Source organism: Macrotis lagotis, chromosome 5 (genome assembly GCF_037893015.1).
Source record: "Macrotis lagotis isolate mMagLag1 chromosome 5, bilby.v1.9.chrom.fasta, whole genome shotgun sequence".
Taxonomy (NCBI): domain Eukaryota; kingdom Metazoa; phylum Chordata; class Mammalia; order Peramelemorphia; family Peramelidae; genus Macrotis; species Macrotis lagotis.
In genome coordinates, this window is record NC_133662.1 from 113378979 (window position 1) to 113402920 (window position 23942).

Genomic DNA, 23942 nt, shown 5'->3' on the forward strand with positions numbered 1-23942 from the left:
AGCTGCTTGAACCATCCCCTCTAAGGTTACTTTCCATCTGTCTGTATGTATCTAATAAGTGTCCTCTATCCCATTAAATGTAAGCATTTTGAGGCAGAGTCTGTTTTTGTCTTTCTTTGTATCCTTTGTAGCCTAAAGCTTAATGATTGATTTGATTGGTTGGTTGGTGAATGAATGAGGGAAAAGACACCTCAGTCTACCATATTTATTTGGTCCTACAGCATGTTTTACATCCCATCCAACCAAATGCTAGATAGCCTATTCATCTCGGACATCTTGTTGTCTGCCTTGTTTCCATGTGCATCTCTCTTCCCATCCTTCCACCCTTGGGTCTTGCTCTGAACAACATGAGCAATATTTGCTCTGAAATATTGAACAATATTTAATTCCAGAGTGCCATTTCAATTTGAAAGCATTCTTCTGCCCCTATGGCTCCACTCACATTTATTTGACTTCTGAGGTCAAAATATCCTTTCCCTGGCTACTATTTCTTTATAGGTATTGTCTCCCTCATTAGAATGTAATGTGCATTTCAAAAAAATGAATGTTCAAAACTATCTTTGCATGTAATTGAAAAAATAAAATAAATAACATTTAAAAATAAAATAAAAGTAACACAAATGTGAAAAAAGTGCATATGACTAATATGGAAATATTTTGCATGACTGCACATATGTAACTCATATCAAATTGTTTTTCTTCTCAAGGAGGGGGAAGGGAAGAAAAGGAGGGAGAGAATTTGGAACTCAATATTTTTTAAAATGTTAAATTGTTTCTGCATGTAATTGGGGAAAATAGAATATCAAATTTAAAAAATAATGTAATGTGCAACCATTTCTGAATTTGAATCTTTAGCACAATGACTAGTATAGTGGGAGCTTAATAAATATTTATGGAGTGACTGATCCAAGGGGGTTGCAAGTGGGACTGGCTTTAGAAAAGCTTAAATTATCAATAGCAATAACAATGGCCAAACCTACTAGCTTATGAAGAACACATAAGGAAAGTCAAATCCTTTCCCTGTAATTTGCATTGTCCAGGTTAATCAGCATGAAGGGAAATGATAATGGTATACCATCATTCAGCAGCACAACACAGGACTTACATGGAACATGATGATCTGGCTCTCCTGGGCCATGATACTGATAGTTCCACTGAGCATGTGGAGAAGGATCAGGAGGCAGCATCTGTGGGCATCCTGGGTATCTCCGAGGTCCAACCTGGACAAACTCTCTGGACCTGAGAGGCCTAGGGAAGTCTTGAGGGTAGCACACTGATGTCAGGGGCAGGGGTCTTTCTAGCTGCCTGATACCCAGGACATCCTGAGGCTGGGAGTCATACCCAGTGTCTACTGTGGGCAAGTCCAGTGGCCCTCGGTTCCCAGGAGGCTGGTGTCGATGCATATTTTCTTGGCTCCTGCCAGGGGAGTCTGCTGACACATTAGGTAAACTTTGGTCTGATTTTCCTGAGTCATGGCCAGTGTCAGGAGAAGCTGCTGAAAGCTGAGATCCCAGCGGCTGATTACATTTTTCCATAAGTGAAAACGGATGCTCAGGGGGCAGTGCTCCAACCACTGACTCACTGGCGGCTGAGGAACTAGAAGGGAAATCTTTCCCATGATCTGGGTGTCTCCTCCAGAAGCTGTATTCACACTCCTCCAATATCTTATTACGTAGGCATCTGTCCTGATGTTCTACAAACCAGTAGTGATTGGTGAGTCCTTGGGCCGCACTGGAGAGGGAAGGGTCTGCTGGAGGAAGGCAGGCAGCCTCAGGTGGGTATGAACCATTGTGTTCCATACGGCCACCACTTGGACCAGGTGGTTCAAATTCCCCTTCCATTGAATATTCTGGGAATGGTTTCATCAGCTGGATTGGGTAAGGCTCAGATTCATCCACTTCAACAGGAATGCTGCGGCTCATTCTTGTTTCTGAAATGGAAAATGAACAAAAAATGTTTGCAGAATATAGTATTTCTTGGATGTCACCATTCAGCACAGCTTCAAGATTCATCTTTGATAATCTACTTAAACATCAGTAGAAGAAATCATTACCTCTCTATACCTTTGCATCAATCAATTAACAAGAATTTACTAATTATCTACAATTTACCACTGGGGATACAAAGACATGAATAAAATAGTCCCTCCCTCAAATAGCTTACATAGAATTGTACAAAATATAGCCAGCTGGTGAATTAAGAAAGGCCTCAAGGAGGTGGTCATACTTTTGTTGACTGGCTTCATGAGTCACTTTGGGGAGATAAGAGACTAGCCAGGCTAGGGAGGGGGTCTCACCAGGAAGGTGTAGTAATGTACAGTTCTGAGAATGAAAGTCAAAATTACAGCTCAAGGGCAGGATCCAACTTCCCCAGTGACCCAGGCAAAAAGGGAAAGCTACTTATAAATAAAAGGTATTACTTGATGGCTGAGACTCTAGTAATAAGCTTTTGAATGCTCAATAATTCAGTTCAGTTGTATCCAATTCTTTGGGACCTCATTGAGAATTTTCTTGGCAAAGATACAAGAATGGTTTTGCCATTTCCTTCCCCAGTTCATTTTACAGATAAGAAAACCAAGGCAAACAGGGTTACGTGACTTGCCCCAAATCACAAAGCTACTAAGTGTCTGAAACAAGATTTGAACTCAGGTCCATGGGTCAATATTTTATCCACTGTGCCACCTAGCTGCTCAACTTATTAATAGTTCTCATTTATATATCATTTTAAGATTTACAAAGCACTTTACATATATTCTCTCATTTTGGACTTTACAACAATCCTATGAAATAGGTACTATTATTATCATCCCCATTTTACAGATGAGGAAATTGAGACAGAGAGATTAAGTACCCAGGGTCACACAGTTATTAAGTGTTTGAAACAGGATTCAAACTTAGGATTTTCTGATTCCACATCTAATATATTAACTACCATCTCACCTAATATTCTCTACTTAGCTAAGTTAGTTTTTGAATGCAAGATATGTGGAGTATTGTTAGACCCATGCTTGAAACCTTTCCAACTCAGTAATGTTTATAATTACAATAATGATGATGATGATGATTTAAAAGGATTTCTGATATTCTGAAATTAAAGTTGAATGAAGAAGACATTTTTAAAGCAAATAAATTACATGCTATCATCCATCTATAACTTCAGAATTGTAAATGGTCCATCTTAAAGATTTGAAAAAAATTCTTATTTCTTTTTTTTTTAAGAAAAAGTTCTAACAAAAATTATCTAACATTAATGAGACAAGGGACCTATTACTCTAAATCAGCTAAAGAAAAAGGATTACCTCCTTGGTGTAAAGGAGAAGGATTAGAGAGGCTTAAAGTAAATAATAAACAGATACAAAATCTTCAGAAATACTTTTGGAAAAAGCAGATATCACTGTAATAGCAAAGGCTGATAATAGATACATGTCATTGGAGTGTGTGTGTGTGTGTGTGTGTGTGTGTGTGTGTGTGTGTGCATAAAACCACAAATGGTTTGCCTCCAGATGGAATCTATGAAATAGGCATAATTTAAGAGTGGAATAAAAAAAAATCCATGAGTGTCATCTGTATGAACTTAGCCAACAAAATACTATCAACTAATAATATTTTGTCTTTCATTTCAAAGAAGACCATGACATCAGGGAGGTGATGCCATGACAAGCACATGAACTGGATTGGGTGGGGGCTGGCTCTGCTAAGTCACCAACCTCACTTTCTCCTCCAGAGCCATCTGGGTTGACCAGATATGAATCAGGACTGGAGATGGCCCTGGATGTGAGGCAGTCAGGGTTAAGTGACTTGCCCAAGGTCACATAGCTACTATGTGTCAAGTATCTGCGGTCAATTCGAATTCCTGTCCTTCTGAATCCAAGGCTAGTGCTTCATCCACTGTGCCACCTTGTTGCCTCTGTCAACCAAGCATTGAACAAATGGCTGAATCAAGTAAATTTGTGGAAATGAAGGTGTTTGGTAGATAGAATTGTATTTTAGAAGCTCACTGTCATTCATAGACCAACAGACAACAAAATCTCTGTATCATGTATACAGATCTCAAAATATCCTTGGAAATCCAACAAATAAATTGTCCTGGAAGTAGAACATTAACACTGATGAAATTGTTGGCCACGTTGGCTTAGATATAACAATGAAACTTAAAATTTTAAGAATATCCATTTAGATGGTTCAGTGAATAGAGTGCTGTAACTGGAGTCAGGAAGACCCAAGTTCAGCTATTATCTCAGACATAAGCTATATGATCCTGAATATCACTTAACTCTATTTGCCTCAGTTTCCTCATTTGTAAAATGAGCTGGAGAAGGAAATGACAAATCATTCCAGTGTCTCTGCCAAGAAAACCACAAATGGAGGCAGCTAGGTGGTACGGTAGATAGAACACCAGTCCTGGAGTCACAAGGACTTGAATTCAAATGTGACCTGAGAGCTTTAATAATTATCTAGCTTGGGGTGGCTAGGTGGCGCAGTGTATGAAGCACCGGCCCTGGAGTCAGGAGTACCTGAGTTCAAATCCGGCCTCAGACACTTAATAATTACCTAACTGTGGGGCCTTGGGCAAGCTACTTAACCCCATTTGCCTTGCAAAAAAAAATTCAAATAATTATCTAGCTCTGTGACCTTGGATGAGTCACTTAACCCCATTGCCTTGCCAAAAAAAACCCAAACAAACAAACCCAGAAATGGAATCACAAAGAATAGGACACAACTGAATGAACAACAAATACTATTGTTCATAATCAGGCTTCTTGGAATGAAAAACTTTGAAAATACAGAGAACTAGCAAAAGAAATGTTACTTGCAGATGAAAATTCCATATTATTACATGTAAAATTTAAACTTGGTAAGATGTAGGACTATCCTATTTTTCTGATGCTATTCCCCCGAGTCTAGTGTAGTACCTTGCAAATGCAAACACTGAATAAATGCTTTGTTCACTCATTCATTCAAGAAATTAAACCATGTGATACATATCATCCCATCACCTTGTCTGCTTCTAAAATTGTCCTAAAGACATTTTTAGTGAGCCTACAGAAATGAGCTTACATTTCAACATTTTGATTCAGTTATTTAAAGAAGAAAAACACCTGTGCCAGTAATCCAGAGAAAATTTAATATAAAAGAATGAGATGAACGGCAATAAAAACTGTGATAGTAATTTGTACAGTACTTTAAGATTTACAAAGCACATTACATAAATCATCTCATTTGACCCTCAAACAATTCTCTGAGATACATGCTATTAACATCCCTTTTTTATTGAGGGATCACAGGAATGTTGAGCCCAGGGTCACACAGCTAGTGATTGTTGGCATAGGATCATTTCCATATCCCTAAAAATGATTCAGAGTGGATATTTAATAAAGAATAGTCTTAAAGATGTTGTTTTGAAGAAGAGGAGTGTGAAACCAGTGTGCTCAAGGAAACCAAATCTTAACTAATATCTGTGTAACCTGAACAGACGTACTTTGACTGATTTTCAACATAGAAAATAAATTAATTAATTAATTGTTTTGGACTCACCTGTGATTGAAGTCATTTTTCCAATTTGAGTAGTGAGCAGATCAAATCTCACAGTACAATCAGTGTTTAGAGTGTTTCACATGTGCTTGGAATCCATAAAGAAAGAAAATCCTAGGGAGGAGAGAGAGAGAGAGAGAGAGAGAGAGAGAGAGAGAGAGAGAGAGAGAGAGAATCATTGTGATATGTACAATCTTGATAACTTTCTATAGGACATGTTCTATATAAATTGCTTAATTACTCCTTAATTACTTCACTTGAGATAGCTGCCATCAGATGTACAAGACAATAATTAGTAAAGGACAGGTTAGCTGAAACTCATATAATTTAGTGCATGATATATGCAGTATTACTTTCTCCACAAAAAAAATACAATTCTAAATGTTTAGATGTTAGCATATATACAACATGGAAAGGTAGTGTAGTCTCATGGCTAGTGAGTTGACCTGAAGTCAAAAAGATAAGTCTGATATATAATGACTGCATAATAGTGGATAAGTCCCATTGCCTGCTGACAACACACTAAAACTGTAAGTTGAATAACAATGTTCTAACTGCATTGATAGAGGGAGTTCCTTACTTTGATTAAAGCACAAATCCAGATCCAAAACAAGAAAACAAACAATAACTTCCTTCCCATAAAAAAAAACAACCCCAAATCCCCAAATGTCAAAGGCACAGTAAATAGCAATCCCTTGGGTAAGTACCATCCCTTACTAGTCTTCAAATATTATTAACTGGAGCTTAATCTAACCCTGGTTTTACTTTCCAGGACCTGACTGTTACCAGAACAAAAAGACATTGAGACTATTTTTATGCTAGAATTTCTTGAAGTTTGAATCTTTAGTGAGTATTGAGTTTAGTGAGAATATTTGTTGTTTTGGTCTGTCATTTGTTTCAGGAAGGAATTAAAAGCCTTTTTATTATTCTAGCCAGCACCATCTCTTATCCATGTCCCTTTACTCTCATGATTCCACTTTCTTTGATAGTAAATTTTTTATTGAATTTTTAAACATTTTCATTTAATGTTTTAAGTTACAAATTCTTTCCCTTCCCTGAGATAGCAGACAATCAGATATAGGTCATACATGTAAAAATATGTAAAATATTTCCATATTAGTCATTTAGTATAAGAAAACTCAAAAAATAAAATGAAAGAGAAAGTAAAAGATAGCTTGCTTCAGTCTATTTCAGACAATATCAACTCTTTCTTTGGAAGCAGAGAGTATGGCTTTATTTATCCTTTGGATTTGTCTTGGATCATTGTATTGCTAAAAACAGCTAAGTCATTCACATATCTTCCTTGAACAATATTGCTATCCTGTTTGCTTCTCTATGCATCAGTTCATGTAAATGCAGGTTTTTCAGAAATTATCCTGCTTGTCATTTCTTATAGCACAATAATATTCTATTATAATCATATTCTATAGCTTGTTTAGTCATTCCTCAATTGATGGGCATCCCTTTGATTTTCAATTCTTAGTCACCACAAAAAGAACTGCTATAAATATTTTTATACAAATAAGTCATTTTCCCTTTTTTGGACATCTTTGGAATATAGATCTGGTGGTGGTTTTGCTGGATCAAAGGGTATGCCTAGTTTTATAGCTCTATGGACATAGTTCCAAATTGCTCTCCAAAATGGTTGGATTAGGTCACAACTCCGCCAATAGTAAATTGACCATCCATATGACTTCTTTGTGCTTCAAACTCTTGCAGTGCATTTTTCATGGCTAGCCAAAAAAAGAAGGAAAAAACAAAAACTAACAACATGTAGTCAATTACATATAGCATTTCATTCTAGTCAGAAAGAGGTTCCTCAGGTAACCAAAATAGTTTTGCTTCTTTTATCAATTTTTCATTTCTATTAAATCAGTTTTTATATTAAAATTGTACTTCAGCTTTTTACAACCTTGTCTATGCTAACCTAAAAAAGAACATTAAATATTGCAACATTTAAATTAGGAATTGGCAACCTTTTAAATGGAAACATTTTTTAATATTTTATAATATAATTTTTTTGCAAGGCAGTGGGGCTAGCCCAAGATCACACAGCTAGGTAATTATTAAGTGTCTGAGGTCACATTTGAACTCAGGTCCTCCTGACTCCAGGGCCAGTGCTCTAACCACTGCGTCACCTAGCCGCCTCCTACAATATAATTTTTAAAAGTCCCACGATCATTTTATGTTCTTTTATGTACCTTTTGCAGGTTGCTTTAATATAATATAATTTAAAAAACCATAGCCTATATAATCATTACTAAATCTTTAAAAGGGAATAGACTCTTGAATGACAGGAAGGGAGTTTACCTGTAACCTGGAGATTTTAATTGTCATAGGGGAAAAGAGACTGAAGGTACTCAGGGAAATGACTTAAAAGAACTGAAGAGACCTTTCTTTCCTGAGAGAACTGAGTTCAACACTTATGCCGTGGAACAGGTATCCCAAGGAGAATTCTTGAGAAATTGACTATTATCCTGAGAGCTGAATGGCAGGACAGTGTTTCCAGGCCTAGAAAGTAAGCAGTTGCTGTTGATGGTTAGACGTGACTAGGTTTTGATCTTTTTCAGGGACATACTGTTAAAATTTTAAAATATGTCTTGACATTATAATATATATAGTCAGAGATGCTGGTATTTGAGCCCTTGAGATTAGGGAAGAGAGAAAGAAATAGAGAGATAGAAAGGGTGCTTATTAGAAAAAGAATTCTATGTTTTAATTACTTGGGGAGGGGGAACCAGAGCAAATTAATTCATTAGACAGGGAACATTTCTGTGGCAATATTAGAACATATTCCTTGATTGCCTTAGAACTTGATATGAGATTTAGTAAGGTATGAGTAAATAGCATGCTGAAGAGTGAAGGGTTAGTATGATTAATGATAAATATAGTATACCATACAGGTCTTCCAAACCACAAAAGTTAAATCTGGGGATTGTAGTCATCTAAACCCTGCTTCAAATAGAAAGATCAATTAATAATTTTTTTTGTCATCAGGAAGTTCTTTTTCTAATGTGTCTGTGGGGTTTTGGAACTGGAATAAGGACCCCAAAGAGTTGCTGTAGATCTATCTCATTAGCTTATTAGTAAGATGAATTTGAAAAATAACTTGGAGCATCTCAGAAAGGACAATGATCAATGTTGGGAGGGATGTGGGAAATCTGGGACACTAATACATTGTTGGTGGATCTGTGAACTCATCCAACCTTTCTAGAGAGCAGTTTGGAATTGTGCCCGAAGGGCAACAAAAATGTGCGTACCCTTTGATCCAACAATACCACTGCTGGGTCTATACCTTGAAGAGATGATGAAAAAGGGTAAAAACATCACTTGTACAAAAATAGTCATAGCAGCCCTGTTTGTGGTGGCAAAGAATTAGAAATTGAGTGAATATCCATCAGTTAGGGAATGGCTGAACAAATTGTGGTGTATGTATGTTATGGAACACTATTGTTCTATTAGAAATCAGGAGGGATGGGAATTCAGGGAAGCCTGGAAGGATTTGCATGAACTGATGCTGAATGAGATGAGCAGAACCAGAAGAATGTTGTACACCCTAACAGCAACATGGGGTGATGATCAACCTTAATGGATTTGCTCATTTCATCCGTGCAACCTTCAGGGACAATTTTAGGGTATCTGCGATGGAGAATACCATCTCTATCTAGAGAAAGAACTGTGGCGTTTGAACAAAGACCAAAGACTATTATCTTTAATTTTTTAAAAAAGGTATTTTATTATGTGATTTTATTCTCTCTTATACTTTATGTTTCTTCCTTAAGGATATGATTCCTCTCAACACATTCAATTTTGATCAATGTATAGCATGGAAACAATGTAAAAACTATCAGACTGCCTTCTGTGGGCGGCAGTGGGGAAGGAAACAAGATTTCAGGGAAAATTGTAAAATTTAAAACAGTTTAAAAAAAAAGAAAAATAATTTGGAAGACAGGTAGAGTCTGACCATCAGGGGATGAGGGATGAGCCAGGAAAGAATAAGAGTCAAAGAAGAGGAAAAGATGACAGAGGAAACTACGATAGATAGAAATACTTAATATAATACACAACAAGATGACAAAATGGGACCTCCCAGGATAAGGTTCTGTGTTTTGGGTGATAGTGGATGGGATGGGGAAAGGAGGAAGAACTTGAGAGCTATAGACCCAAGCTCTTCTTCTCTCCCAAACTGGTGACTTTGTGTTTATTAAGTACTTGTGCATTGAGATGAGTCAACCCACAAGTACTAAGTCATTAGTTGGCTTTAATTAAGAGACTCAAGCGGGTCGCAATCTGTCATTTGCCCATTTTTTGGAACAGCTGAAGTTATATGATGGTATCCTCACAGTCTCTAAGGACTGTGCCATGGTTCATCTTTTTTATCTCCCCCAGCTATCACAGGGTCTTACACATAGGACATACTTAATGAATCTTTGTTGAATCAAATTGAATATCATGGGTTTAGCACATCTAGCTAATTACCCACATTTCAGAAGATCTCCAAATGAGTCTAGCAGACTGGAAGAGGGAAAGGGGGGAAAGTAAATTACAACTTAAAAGAGGAAGCTGGGGAGGAATAATATTAGTAGCTAGTATATATATATATATATATATCATATATAAAAAAATTTAAGGTTTGCAAAGCACTTTCCATATATTATCTCATCTTATTTAAGTCTAACAACAACCCTCTGAGGTAAGTGCTATTATTATCCCCATTTTACAGAAAAGAAAACTGAGGCAAAGGTCAAGTGACTTGCCCAGCTAGTAAATGAATGTGTCAGAATTTGAACTCAGGTCTTTCTGATTTGAAATGTAGTATTCCAACCACCCGGGATATTTGAATATTTATATCATTTTGGGCTCATACAAAATTATCAACTTAAAAATTATCTACCATTTTTGGCCAGACATTTAATTAATTCACCCCTAAATTTGTTGAATTTCAAGACCCACCTGTGGTTGCATGGCAGTGCCAGACTAAATGATTTGACTAGCCTTAGGAATGTCCCCATGCCATCCTAACTGCGTGAGGAAACATAATAAGTGTTTAAAACAAAAAGAGAGGTTGAAAAACAAGTGACTGAAGTATTTAAAAACAGATTAGAAAAGAGGAAATGAAAAGAAAGATAACTGGCAGAAGAAAAAAATAATGAGAAAATGTGATGTGGGATGAATCTATTGATAAAGTAAATATAAGAATGTGCTTTGCTTTAATTTTAAAATGAGACTTGGAGTTTAAAGGTTTTAATTTTTACCAATTTTCAAGTTGTCTATCCTTACCTTAAGAGCTAAAATAGTAAATAGAATTTATGTTCAGAATCAAATTTAGGGTCGGGGTGACTGGGGCTTCCTCCTGGCAGTAATCCCCCTGTGACCATATCAACTCTGTGCCATACAACTCCTCAGTCCCTTATCAGCTCCTAAGTTTCTGTCCTAAGGGACTTCCTCTTGGGGCCTGCATTTCCCCACTATCACATACTTTCTTATTGGGTTTTGGATGGAGATAAGGTAGTTGTCTGGGATGTTGGGATATGAACCAGACTTCCACAGGATAGTCTAACCCCTCTCTCAGTGTAACTACCTGATTAGGGCACATTTACCTCCTGCACCTTCTATCCCAAATTGCCAGGACCTAAGATACTACCCAATATTAGAAGGGATGCTATAATGTACCAGTTGGGGTTGGATCCTACAACCTAGAGAACTTTTTCTGCTCCAGCTCTATTCCAGTCTATACCCTGGTAGCTTCCCAAGCAATGGTGCCTGAAATATGGTGGATGGGTTGTTTCTACCCCCAGAAAACTTTGTATCCTGAGGTCCAAATTCTCTCCCCACATCTGAATTGGCCCCAGGTACCAAAAGGTCTGGTTATATCTTTGTCTTTATTTATTCATTTTATATCCTTTCCTGAAACACTATATTCTTTGCAACACAGTAGTACAGTGTTCTTCAAACAGTATTTTTAAAATCAAACAGTATATTGCTAAAGATTTTTTAGTATATTGCTCCTGAGATATGTATATTTATTTGGGGGGAGGTTGGCAAGGAAATGGGGTTATAAGGGACTTGTCCAAGGTCACACAGCTAGGCAATTATTAAGTGTCTGAGATCACATTTGAATTCAGTTCCTCCTGACTCAAGAGCCAGTGCTCTATCCACTGTGCCACCTAGCTGCCCCAATGTGTATATTTATTTCCTTATAAATTATATTTACACGTTTCTAAGCTCATTTTATTTAAGTATTGGTTTTGGGGTCTGTCACAGCCGAAGAAATGATATCTGCTAAAGATATGTAGCTCCAAATAGAAGAATTCATTGTTGGCTGCATTTAGGAAATCATAAAACTCATTTTAAGATACTATTAATTAGGTATACAAAGGATTTTATTGACATGTGGCTAGTAAGTTTCCATATTCCCTTATCACAATTAGTTATCCTGACAAAATTTATCTAAGTGTTGCATTTTTAATTCTTTAACAAATGATTTCAAAAACTACAGAAATTCTTTATTTAAAATAGTTTTTAAAGGTTTTGGAAAAGGTTTTAGAAAATTGTTTCTAAGTTTTTAAAGTGTGAGAAAATGAGCTATTTGTAGGTGCCACATATCAGTTTTGGCAACAACAACAACAAAAATCACATCATTTCCAAACATCTGTTTTCAAAATGCTCTATTCATAGCACAATTCTAATAAAAGACAGTTACTTTCTCATTCATTGCTAAAAATTCACCTTTGTCTGATAGCCAACATCTATGTGTGCATATATATATGTGTGTGTGTGTGTGTTTGTGTATGTGTGTGTGTATATATATGCACACACACACACACACACACACACACACACACACACACACACACACACACATATATATGGAACTAACTCAAATATATAGCATCAAAAGCCATATCCCAGTGGATAAGTGGTAAAAGGATATGAGTAAGCAATCCCAAAAGAAGAAATGCAAACTATTAACAACTCTATGGGAAATTCTTCCAAATCAACTAATAAAAAGAAGAATTTGAAAAAAACAATTCTGTGATTTCAACATATACCAAGCAGATCGTAAAAGATGACAAAAGATGGGAATGATCAATGTATGAGGGGTTGTAGGGAGAAAGACAGACATACTAATACAATGTTGATGGAGCTGCGAAATGGTCCAGCCATTCCAAAGCAGTTTGGAATTGTGCTGGCATTGACTGCAGTCTCCACAACCTTTGAACCATAGGCACATCCCAAAGAAATCAGAAACAATGAATACACCATATAGTGTCACTCTTAAAGGTGTATAGAAAACTTCAAACAAAGCAAATGTCCATCAGTTATTATTCATTCATTTCAGTCATGTCTGACTTGTATTGACCCCATCTGGGATTTTCCTGGCAAAGATGCTGGAATAATTTGTCATTTCCTTCTCTAGCTCATTTTCCATATGAGAAAACTGAGGCAAAAAAAGGTCAAGTGATTTGCCCAGAGTCACACAGCCTGAGGTCAGATTTGAAGTGAGTTCCTTATTCCAGGTCTGGAACTCTATCCACTGTACCACCTAGTCAAGTCTAATAGATAGGTAATGGCTAAACAGAATGTTGGGATATGAAATCAGCATGAAGAATATAGGAAGGGATGGAAATATGTATAAAATGATACAAATGAAGTAGATAGAACCAAGAAAAGAACTACAACAATGTAAAACTGTTGTCCAAAACTAAATATTCAGTCTTGGCTCTGAAAAAGAGATATGAGAATGTCCCTCCTTTGCTTTTTTTTTTAGGTTTTTTTTGCAAGGCAAATGGGGTTAAGCGACTTGCCCAAGGCCACATGGCTAGGTAATTATTAAGTGTCTGAGGCCAGATTTGAACCCAGGTACTCCTGACTCCAGGGACAGTGCTTTATCCACTACGCCACCTAGCTGCCCCCTCCTTTGCTTCTTTGAAGAAATAAGTGACTATGTATGTAGAACATTATATGTACTATTAGACTTGACTGGTATATTGGCAGGATTCTTGGAACTGCTTCTTTTTTCCCTTTTTTTTTATTCTGTTCTAAGAAATGACTCTGTATAGGGAAAGGAAAGAAACCTACTGGGAAATGAAGCCGAGGTAAAAACAAGAAATACCAATTAAACAATTAAATGTCATCTTTACCTCAAAGGGGTAGAGTAAATGTGTTTACTTCTGTGAAAATATCTGCTACAAAGTATGCTACTCAAACCTCCTTATCATCATCATACAGGTCAGAAAATTTGAGGCATTTGTTTTTTTGTTGTTGTTTTTGTAAAAGAAATAAATATAGTATCTTTAGGTTTGACAGCTTTTAAACTATGATATAACTAATGAAACTGAATGCTGTTTTGTGGGGTAAAGCCTTTTGGAAGTTACTTATTGTTTGTTTCAGTAGCACTTGTCAGATAAATATTTAATCTTGAAATATTTATATTTTTCCAATACTTAAGATTAGAATGCTACAAAAAATTTGACAGAGTATTATTCTCATCATAACTTTTGTCAAATATTCATCTTATTCTTTTTATGACTAGTTTCATATCTTTGAGAATTCATCTAAGTTTTGGGGTAATAAAAGCAGGCAAGTTAATCTCTCAAATACTCTCATTGATTTGTGATTTCATTCATTTGCAATTACCCATCCATTTCTTCATTAAACCAATAAGCATTAATTATGTACCTACTATGTGGCAGATAGTATACAAGGTGCTGTGTATACAAAGTTAAGAGTGAAACAAGCAAAAAATATCCTAATAAAAAGTAATTTGGGAGGGAAAACATTATTGTGTGAGAGGATCAGGAAAGATTTAAAGTAAAAGGTAGTTCTTGAATGGAATTTTGAAGGACACTAGAGTTTTTAAAGCAGAAAAGAGGAGGCTAAGTTAATGTAAAAAGCATTTAAGATAGGAGATGGAGTGTCAGATGGACATAAAGGGGAGAATAAGGGTTAATAAGGGTAGAAAGGAGGGTTAAGCCCCGATTGTGAAGGTCTTTAAATACCAACTAAAGGAGTTTACATTTTATTATAGAGGCACAGGAAACTACTGTGGACCAACGGTGGGCAGACTTGCACTTTGTAAAATCACTGGCAGCTGTGTAAAGAATGAATTGGAGAGGCTTGATTCAGGGATAGCAGTTGGCAAATGATTGCAGTAGTCTACATGAAAGGTAATATAGACTTGAATTAGCAGGGAGACTGGGAAAAGTAGAAAAATGGATAGATGTCAGAGATGTTGTGGCATCAGACTTGGCAACTGATTGGGTCTGTGGGAATGAAGGAAAGGTAGAAGTCAAGAGTTAGAACCAAGATCATGAATCCAGGTGTCTGGAAGGATGGTGATGCCTCAATTGAAAAGGAAAATTGGAGGAGAAAAATTACTAAGAGCTTCTATGCCAATAATAACCCATTTGTTTCTGCCCATCTTATATAGCTCTGTCCCACTGAAAAGGAAAGGAGTGATGGCCCTCTTCCTTCTTTTCCCTGACTTTGAGCTCAGAGCCTTTGGAAGGGCCATCGCTGCCATGAGATCAAATACCAGTATGTTGGAGGAGAAAAGGAGTTTTCCCAGTGGTACCTATACAGTAACCCAGGTCACCGTTAGGCAATGATTGTCTTTTGAGGGCTGGACTTTTGGAAAGGTCAAGATCTTGGACACTGGCTGGAGACTATCAATTAGAAGGGTAAAAAGGATCAGCATGGGGCAATATTGGGTGATAATAGGTGAAAGGAATAATTCCTTTTGTGTTGGAAATAAGCCAGCCTAGTGATTGGCTCTCTCAGGGTGGATAGAATGTCATAGATCTTTCCATTCTCTGAGTGGTTGATCACACTCCTCCATGGATTATCCAATGGTGCCTTGGATTTCTATGTACTATGTGACACGTCTATGTTCATATCTGGTCACTGGGCACAGATGGCTCTGGAGGAGAAAGGCTGGTAACATTAGATTCATCATAGTGTCACCTCCCTGATGTCATGGTTTTCTTCTAAAACAAAGGACAACATCATTGTCTGACAGTATGCAGGCCTAGCACATATAGAGTATATTAAAATACTAAAAAATTACAGACTCACAGAGTTGGGAAAAACCTCAGTGCCTGCCTAGTCCAAACCATACCTGAAAATAAGAATTCAACACATCCTTCTTGCCTTGCTTAAGACCCCTGGTGAGGGGAAATCTGCTTTCCCAAGCAGCCCATACAACAGTCCAATAATGTTAATAGTTAAAGTGTTTTCCCTAACATCAAACCTAGATCAGCCTCTTTGCAATGTCCACCTACTGCTCTAAATTCTACATTATGGGGCCAAGCATAAAACTAATCCCGCTTTTACATAATGGTGATTGATAATCTTCTGCTGACCTGTAATTCCTCCTGTAATTCCAAGCCCTTATGAACAATCGACAGAGCTCAGGAAAGAAAAAAAAAAAGCCTGGGTACAGAGGAGGCAATCAGTCAAGGGCGGGATTTTCTATTTGACCGAGAGTCCACTTAAAGCCTTGTACCAGGTCCAGGGGGAATGTTACACAATCCATTTCATATTTTATTCCTATCCGAGTTATTGTGAAATACAGCCACCATGGCAGATGTATAATTGGTAATGTTTGCATCTGGGGCCAAATAGCTAAATTGCTTTGCAGAGACAAAGCCTTAACTCAGGCTTCCCCAGCTCAGGCCTTGGGCTCTTGCCTTTCTCCTCCTCCACCCTGTCAGTACCAGAAGTCTCCAGTCTATTACAACTACTTTTCTACCCAGCCCAACATTCCACCATTTCCACCTTGCTCTGTACACAATTTGCTTTTTTTTCATTTCTGGGCTGAGTACTGAGGGTGTGTGTTCTCCCTTCCCCCTCCCAGGATGTCAGCATAAAAACAACCCTGCTATTACAAGATAATTCACCTCTGCAAGGTTTAGCTAAACCTACTGAGAACTTTGAATGTGTTAAAGTCCCACCAGACCAGTTTAAAATGATGGCCTCCATTTCCACTGTTTTCCTTCCTCATCAGTGACTCCTCCCCACACTACAAGGTTGATACACAATGGAAAATGTCCTTCAGCTCCCCCAGACCGAACATGGAGCAAATCCATTTTCTGGAGAGTGGGTAAGTGTCTTGAAATCTACGGTATGCATCTGCCATCTGCGGGTCCATGGTTAAGAGAGAGGGCAAAGATATATCAGAGCCAGGTCGGGAGAATGAGGACAATATGCTATCAAAAACTTCTTGTACAATTACTTTTCATCGTCTATTCTCCAGAAAACTACTGCCAACACTTAAACTCTTATTTAGTTCTAACATGTAAGCTGCCTTCTCAAACAGAAGAAAGGCCAGCAAATTCTGTGTTCTGCCATCCGGTCCTCGCAGAGGTGAAGAAAGAGAAAGGTTTCTTTCACCTAAGAGTATCACAGAGTTTCAGCTCAGGAAACAGCCTTTGATAGAGCTACATCCCATCCAAACCTGGGCTAAGGGCACCTGCTGGAGTTTTACAGCAGCTGGAAGTGTTCTCAAAGTGAACAATCAAGACTCATGATGATGCCAGATCTGCTTGTTAATTCTTGCTGCAGCAAGAAAATTGATTGATTTACACGAACTGTGTGAAAAAGAGTAAATAATAAAGCATATCATCTTGAATGTATTAATTTCTTTTTAAAGTGTTATTGCTCTATTTTATTTATTAGAGGCCTTTCCCTTCTCAAAAAAGAGCTATCCCTTAAATGAGAATGAAGGGGGGGGACCCAGTTCAATAAAATCAACCGATATATCAACCAAGTCTCTTTTGTTTGCAGTGTTGTGGTTCAGTTGTTTCTGACTCTTTGTGACTGTGCTGTCCATGGGGTTTTCTTGGCAAAGATACTGGAGTGGTTTTCCATTTCCTTCTCTAGTGAATTAAGACAAACAGAAGTGAAGTGATTTGATCACATAGCCAGTAAGTATCTAAGGCTGCATTTGAACTCAGGTCTTCCTGAGGACCAGAGGTTAGTCCACTGAGGCACCCATCTATCTCCTAGTATACAATGTACCACACCCATAGCTCCCTACCCTTTCAAACAAGGGAGGGAAATATATTTTCCTATTCTTAAATAACAGGTATTTATAAATTCCTTTCTGTGTTCAGAATGATGTTTATTATTGGAAGAAACTCAATGGAATCATAATAAATGATCCCTGCCCTCTAGGAGATAATATTCAAGTCAGAGAAACAGAAGTAGCACATTTGAAACATTTCAAAGATATTTCCAGATTGTGTCCACAGTCCTGAATCTCAATGGCAGTGTGGTATATGGAAAACTGAATTCTGAATACCTGGGTTTGAATAGAGCTTCAGACACTTACTGTTTGATCATGGGCAAATCACTTGACTTCTCTTGTAGCTCAGTTTCCTCATCTGTACAGAGTGGAACTGGACCTATCTCTAAACATATGATCCTTAATAGGATTTCTGCTTCAACATTTCAACAATACTGATTTCGTCAAAGGGAATGCTTCCTTCTATTTCTCAGTAAATCATCTTTATTAATATTATGGAAAAAAATATTGGTGGCCAGTTTTTTAGGAATGAGCCTCTCTGGATCAAAGATCAGTACAGATGGTGACCAAAGCCATGAAATTAAAAGATGTTTGTTCTTTGGAAGGAAAGTCATAGTAAATCTGGACAGCATAGTAAAAGGTAAAAATATCACCCTGATGGCAGAGTTCTAGATAGTCAAAGCTGTGTTTTTTCCAGTAGTAATGTATGGCTATAAGAGTTAGACTATGATGGTTTGGAATTGTGGTGATGGAGAATTCTGATAAACCCTTGGACAGGAAAGAGATAAAATCAGTAAATACTTAAAGAAATTAATTCAGACTGTTCCTTGGAAGCTGAAGCATAAATACTTTGGCCACATAAGGAAAAAACAGGACTCACTGGAAAAGTTCTTGATGATGGAAAAAGTTTAAAACAAAAAGAAGAGAATGGCAAAAGATGAGATGGATAGAGTGTCATGGAAGTAATGAACATGAGCTTGGACAGATTTAGGGAGATAGGATAGAAGGGCCTAGGTGCTAAGGTTCATGGGATCCTGAAGAGTCAAATATGACTGAATGAATGAATGACAACTCCTCTGCATTTAGCCAAATTAGCCTTTGAACAACAGAAATAGTTTATCTTTTGTTCTATACCAAATAGATACTTATTAGATACATACATAGATACATAATAGAGCATTTTTATTCTTCTGATCCTTATCAGATACATAGATAGATACATACATATTTGATGGATAAATCATTTATTAAGCACTTCCAACATACCAGATTCTTTGATAAGTGCTGAAGATACCTATTCATGTAAACAAAACACTTCCTAGGCTTGATGAGCTTACATTCTAGTGGGATAAGTTAATACATAAAGGAAGCCAGAAAGCAGGGGACTGAGTAGAGGAAAAGATACCAACTCAGGGTCAAGGCATCTGATATAGCAATGAAGGAAGGCAAGTTCAACTAAGAGTAAAAGTTCAAAGACTGAGTTGAGCCAAGTGAGAACTGAGTGAGCATGGATGTTGGATTGTTCCCCATGAAATAACTCCCCAGGCTAGGAAATCTGTACCTGTGGGGAGGTGAAGAAAATAGAGCTTGTGGTTCATATCAAAATGAGATACTTGAGAACAGGAAGTAGGAATTAATGTAATAGAATTAATGGATATTTATGTTACATAAAATATACATACTATACATTATATGTTATGAAGGGAAGGCCCTCAGATATTGGTGGACCCTTGGAGGTGAATTTATTATTGGAGGTTATAAACATGAAACATGAGGAATGGGCAGGCCTGGTTGAGTTGAGATCTGCGTTGTTGAAGGGAGTATATATATATATATTGATAAGACCACAAGTAGACTGGAGTACTAGAATATAAAATCAATCATATAATAGAAAAGAAATCCAACAAAACCCAACTCTAGTGCCTTATGATATGGATAGAACTCTGGGTTCTCAAAGGCTATGCTTAGTAAAAACCCAGAAAAGACACCTCTTATCTAAGCAACAGTCTAACAATCCAAAAGCATTTATTAAGCACCAAGTGCCAATATACTAGGCTAAGCACTTGAGATAAATGAAGAAAAAATGGAAAGTTCCCCTTCCTTCATGGAGCTTTCATTCTAATGGGGGGGGGGGAGAAAAGATGTATATAAATAGGTATGTTCAAAATGAATGCAAATAAATACAAGATTACAGAGAGGTGTATCTAGAGGTTGGTTCTAAGTTGATAGTCAATCTTTGAGTTTTTGTTTTTTTGGTTTTATGGGGGGGGTAATAGGATTTGGTGACTTGAACAAGGTCACACAACCAGTATCAAGTGTCTGAGGTCAGATTTAAAGTCAGGTCCTCCTGACTCCAGGGCTGGTGATCTGTCCACTGCACCACCTAGCTGCCCTTTGTTGATACCAATCTTTGACCAAAATTTCTAAAGACTAACCCTGAAGGATTATCATGAGAGAGGGAGTAGTCACATGTGTAACAATGTAGATCCTACAGTAAAATTAATAAATACAAAGGGAAAAAAGAAGTCATTCCAGAACAAACAGAAAAACATGACAAAGTAAGGATGAACAGAGCATAGGAGGGCAGTTTGGAGAAATATACAATGAAATATGGCAGTGAGGTGGCACACTGGATAGAACCTGAAGTGATGAAGACTTGAGTTCAAATTTGACCTCAGACAGACATTAACTGTGTGACCCTGGGCAAGTCATTTAACCTATTTGCCTGTTTTCTCATCTGTAAAATGAGCTGGAGAAAGAAATGGCAAACCATTTCAGTACCTTTGCCAAGAAAACTCCAAATGGGGTCATGAAGAATCAGATGTGACTGAAAACAAGTGAATAACACCAGTGAGTTACATAGTCTTATTGATCTAGAGGGTGTGAACCAAGGATAGTGGGAAATTAGAGTTTATACGGTCACAGATTTAGAGCAGGAAGGGACCTTAGAGGTCATCACATACAATCCCTTCTTTTACACATAAAGAACATAAAAAGCACAGAGAGGTTTTCTTTTCTGGAGTCATACTCCTATTAAGTATCTGACATTGAATTTAAATCCCAGTGCCCCAGATCAATCTGAGGATGTGGGTGGGCCCTGAATACAGAGTCCCTGAAAAGCTAGGCAGAGGATTTTGGTTATAGTAAGCAAAAGGAATCCACCAGGGGTGGTGCCATAAGAAAAGTGCTATTTTAGGAAAATTACTGTTAGTAATTTATGGGAAGAGTGATAGGTTTGAGATAGAAGAGACAAGAAGCAAGGGAACCAGTTATAGGACTGTTGCAAAAACTTAGAGTAAGATGGAGGTAGAGAAAAATATAGAAGAAAAGAGAATCATATGCAGGAATGTTTTTACTGGAAAAATAGAAACTGATATGGGACAGATAAAAATATAAGTGACTATGGGAGAAACTTTCCATTCCCAAATGGTCAATTCACCCAAATACCTCAGTGATGTTAAGGATCCCATGAAAGGCAAGCTCAGGTCTACTTCCTCTTCCACAGTACAGTCCTACAGACACTTGTAGATAAATGTCATGTTTCCCTCCCATTTCCCTTCCCAAATATGCAGTTTTCTGATTCCTTCAGACAACTCTTATATGATTCCAAGATTCCAATCTTTATTGTCCTCCTCTGGAAATGTTTTAATTTATCATTTTTCATCCTAAAATGGAGCACACTAAATTTAACATAGAGATAGGCTGACCAGGGTAGAGTACCATGGCTTCTAACCTCTTCCTTAAAAGAGATGCCCAAGATTTCATTAACTTTCTTGGATGCCACATCCCCAAACTGACTCATACTGAGACCACTAAACCCTCTGATCTTTTAAACTGCTCTCTAGTCATGACTCTCCAATCTCAAACTTGTTGCATTTTTTCCAAAATTTATCTTCACTATATATTATATTAGATTTCATCCAGTCTTCTAGCCTGTTGAAATATTTTGGAATCCTGTTTCTACCATCTGCTATTTTAGTCATCCTCTCCAGATCTGGTATCATTAAAATTAGAATATAAACTTCTTGAAGGTAGGGATGGATTTATTCTTTGTATTTTTATCTCTAGTGCCTGACCAGTTCCTGGACTATAGTTCATTTCAATGATTTTCATTCATGTCCAAGTCTTTGTGATTCCATTTAGGGTTTTCTTGGCAAGGATACAGGAGTGATATGCCATTTCCTTCTCCAGCTTATTTTACAGGTGAAGAAACTGAGGCAAACAGTATTAAGCAATTTGCTCAGGGTCACATGGCTACTAAGTATACTAAGTATCTGAGGTCAGGTCCAGCACATCCACTGGGCCATCTAGCTGCTGATAGTAGGTGTTCATTAAGTTTTTGTTGATTGAGTGATCATTTGCTAATTTGATAAACATTTCATCTAGGCCTTTAAAAACGGTAATTGTTTTTTAAAAAGCCTCAGGGAGACTAGTTAGAAGCCTATTGCAATAGACCAGGAGTGAGGTGATAAGGTTATGATCCAGGGTGTTGGCTGCGTGAGTGGAGAGAAGATGATGTATTTATTAGAGGTATACATAAGAAGATAGAAATAACAAGATTTAACAGTATATTAAATAGTTGAGGTGAGCTTGAGTAGGAAGTTGAAGATGACACTATAGATGAGCCTAGATGAATGAGAGGATTATGGTGTCCTTAACAATAATAGGGAAAGGGCAGCTAGGTGGTGCAGTGGATAAAGCACGGGCCCTGGAGTCAGGAGTTAGTGAGTTCAAATTCAGCCTCAGACACTTAATAATTACCTAGCTGTGTGGCCTTGGGCAAGCCACCTAACCCCATTGCCTAGCAAAATAATAATAATAATAATAATAATAGGGAAGTTGGGAAATGGAAAAGGTTTTGGGGGAAAGATAATGAAGCAAATTTTGAATAAGCAAAGTTTAAAATACCCACAGAACATCTAATTTGAATTGTTTAAGAGGCAATTGGAGACTGAGACTGAACTCAGAAGAGAGTTTAGAATTAGACAAATAGATCTGAGAACCATCCCCAGTGAGATGACAGTTGAACACAGGGGAGACTGAGAAGGAGCAGCCAAACAATTAAGAGAAGAACCAGGAGAAATAAGTATCACATAGAAAGGAATGAGTATATGGGGGAGAGGGTGAACAATAATGTCAGAGAAGTCAAGAAGCATGAGTTTTGTGAAAAAATGGCAATTAAAATTTGGCAATTAAGAGTTCATTGATAAAATAATCTAGATAATAGTGAAAAATCTATGGCATGCATGAGAACCTACTCATTTTTAAAAATTAGCAAACCCTCAGCAACAATGAAATCCTCTATTACTTGGGTTTTTGTTTGTTTGGTTGGTTTTTTGGTAAGGAGTAGGATAGAATGGCCTGGTAGTGAGACAGTGAGAGATAACTACTGGATTGCTTCAGTGCTTCACAGGTATCTGTGTAATGTCACAGTATAATATCATTTATAAAGTGCTTTAAGGTGGGAGAGGTAAGTATTAATAACCAAAAATTCTGGAGATCCAGATTTCCCCCCTTTTTTTCCCCAAAGTTCTGATTTCAAAAGTTTAGTCTCTTGAAGGACATTTCTTATAATGAGATTGTGTTAATTTTCTTAACAATCTTGTTCAGATGCTACCCAGGTGGGGAAGTCATTTTGCTCTCCCGGGTTTGAGTAGGGATAAATTATTTGAATAGATTGCCCAAAGCTGGGGGAGGTCTGGCCCTAGGGATCTTATTTCTTAGATAAGGCTTTCTCTTATTCCCCTTATTTTAATATTCACTCTCCTTTTAATTGTTAACCAATCAGAATTGATTGTTACCCTTAAGACTACCTCAAAAGCCATGAACCTGCTGACATAATTGACTTTGATCTAAGAGAGAGATGGCAAATGACCTTTATCAAGAAACATGCTGGCATTATTAATAAAATGATTAAATTACTAAGAAATTTTGTTGGCTTGCCTATAGGCTAGCAACTGGTTTAAGGGTAAAACTTGAACCCAATTTTTTCCTTACTTCAAAACTAGCCTTCTTTCCACTATAACATACTGCCCCTAAGGAGTTATGGGTTGAAAAATTTGGGGAAGCATTAAACCTGAGGCTATGAAAGGTATAATATGCTTGGCCCCTGGTCTATAAGAAACTGATTAGACCATGCCTGTATTCTTTTGTAGTGTTATAGTCAAGTTGTGGATGAGACTGCAGCATCTTGATTTGAAAAAAGGGATTTGATTAGGACTCATTAAATTTTAATCATAAACTGAATTCAAAATAAATTGAAAACTGGTTGACAGAATACAAACAAAGGGTGCCGATAAATGGTTTTGGGGGCTTAGTTAGGGGAAGGTTTCCAGGAGCTTGTGAAGCAAAGATGGGCTGAATTTAATGAAGGTGTGAAGTAT

At 37.3% G+C, this 23942-nt stretch overlaps 1 protein-coding gene across 1 annotated transcript in view; it reads right to left on the reverse strand.

The window, feature by feature from the left end:
* The window catches only part of TRAF3IP2 (TRAF3 interacting protein 2), a 70244-nt gene that overhangs the window by 39277 nt on the left and 7025 nt on the right, over window positions 1-23942 (reverse strand). Inside the window, exons 2-3 of the mRNA XM_074187378.1 lie at window positions 5535-5645; window positions 1106-1930 (exon numbers count right to left, since the gene is read on the reverse strand). Coding sequence (XP_074043479.1) covers window positions 1106-1930; window positions 5535-5550 — 841 coding nt within the window. The 5' untranslated portion in view covers window positions 5551-5645. The remainder of the gene's footprint in view (window positions 1-1105; window positions 1931-5534; window positions 5646-23942) is intronic.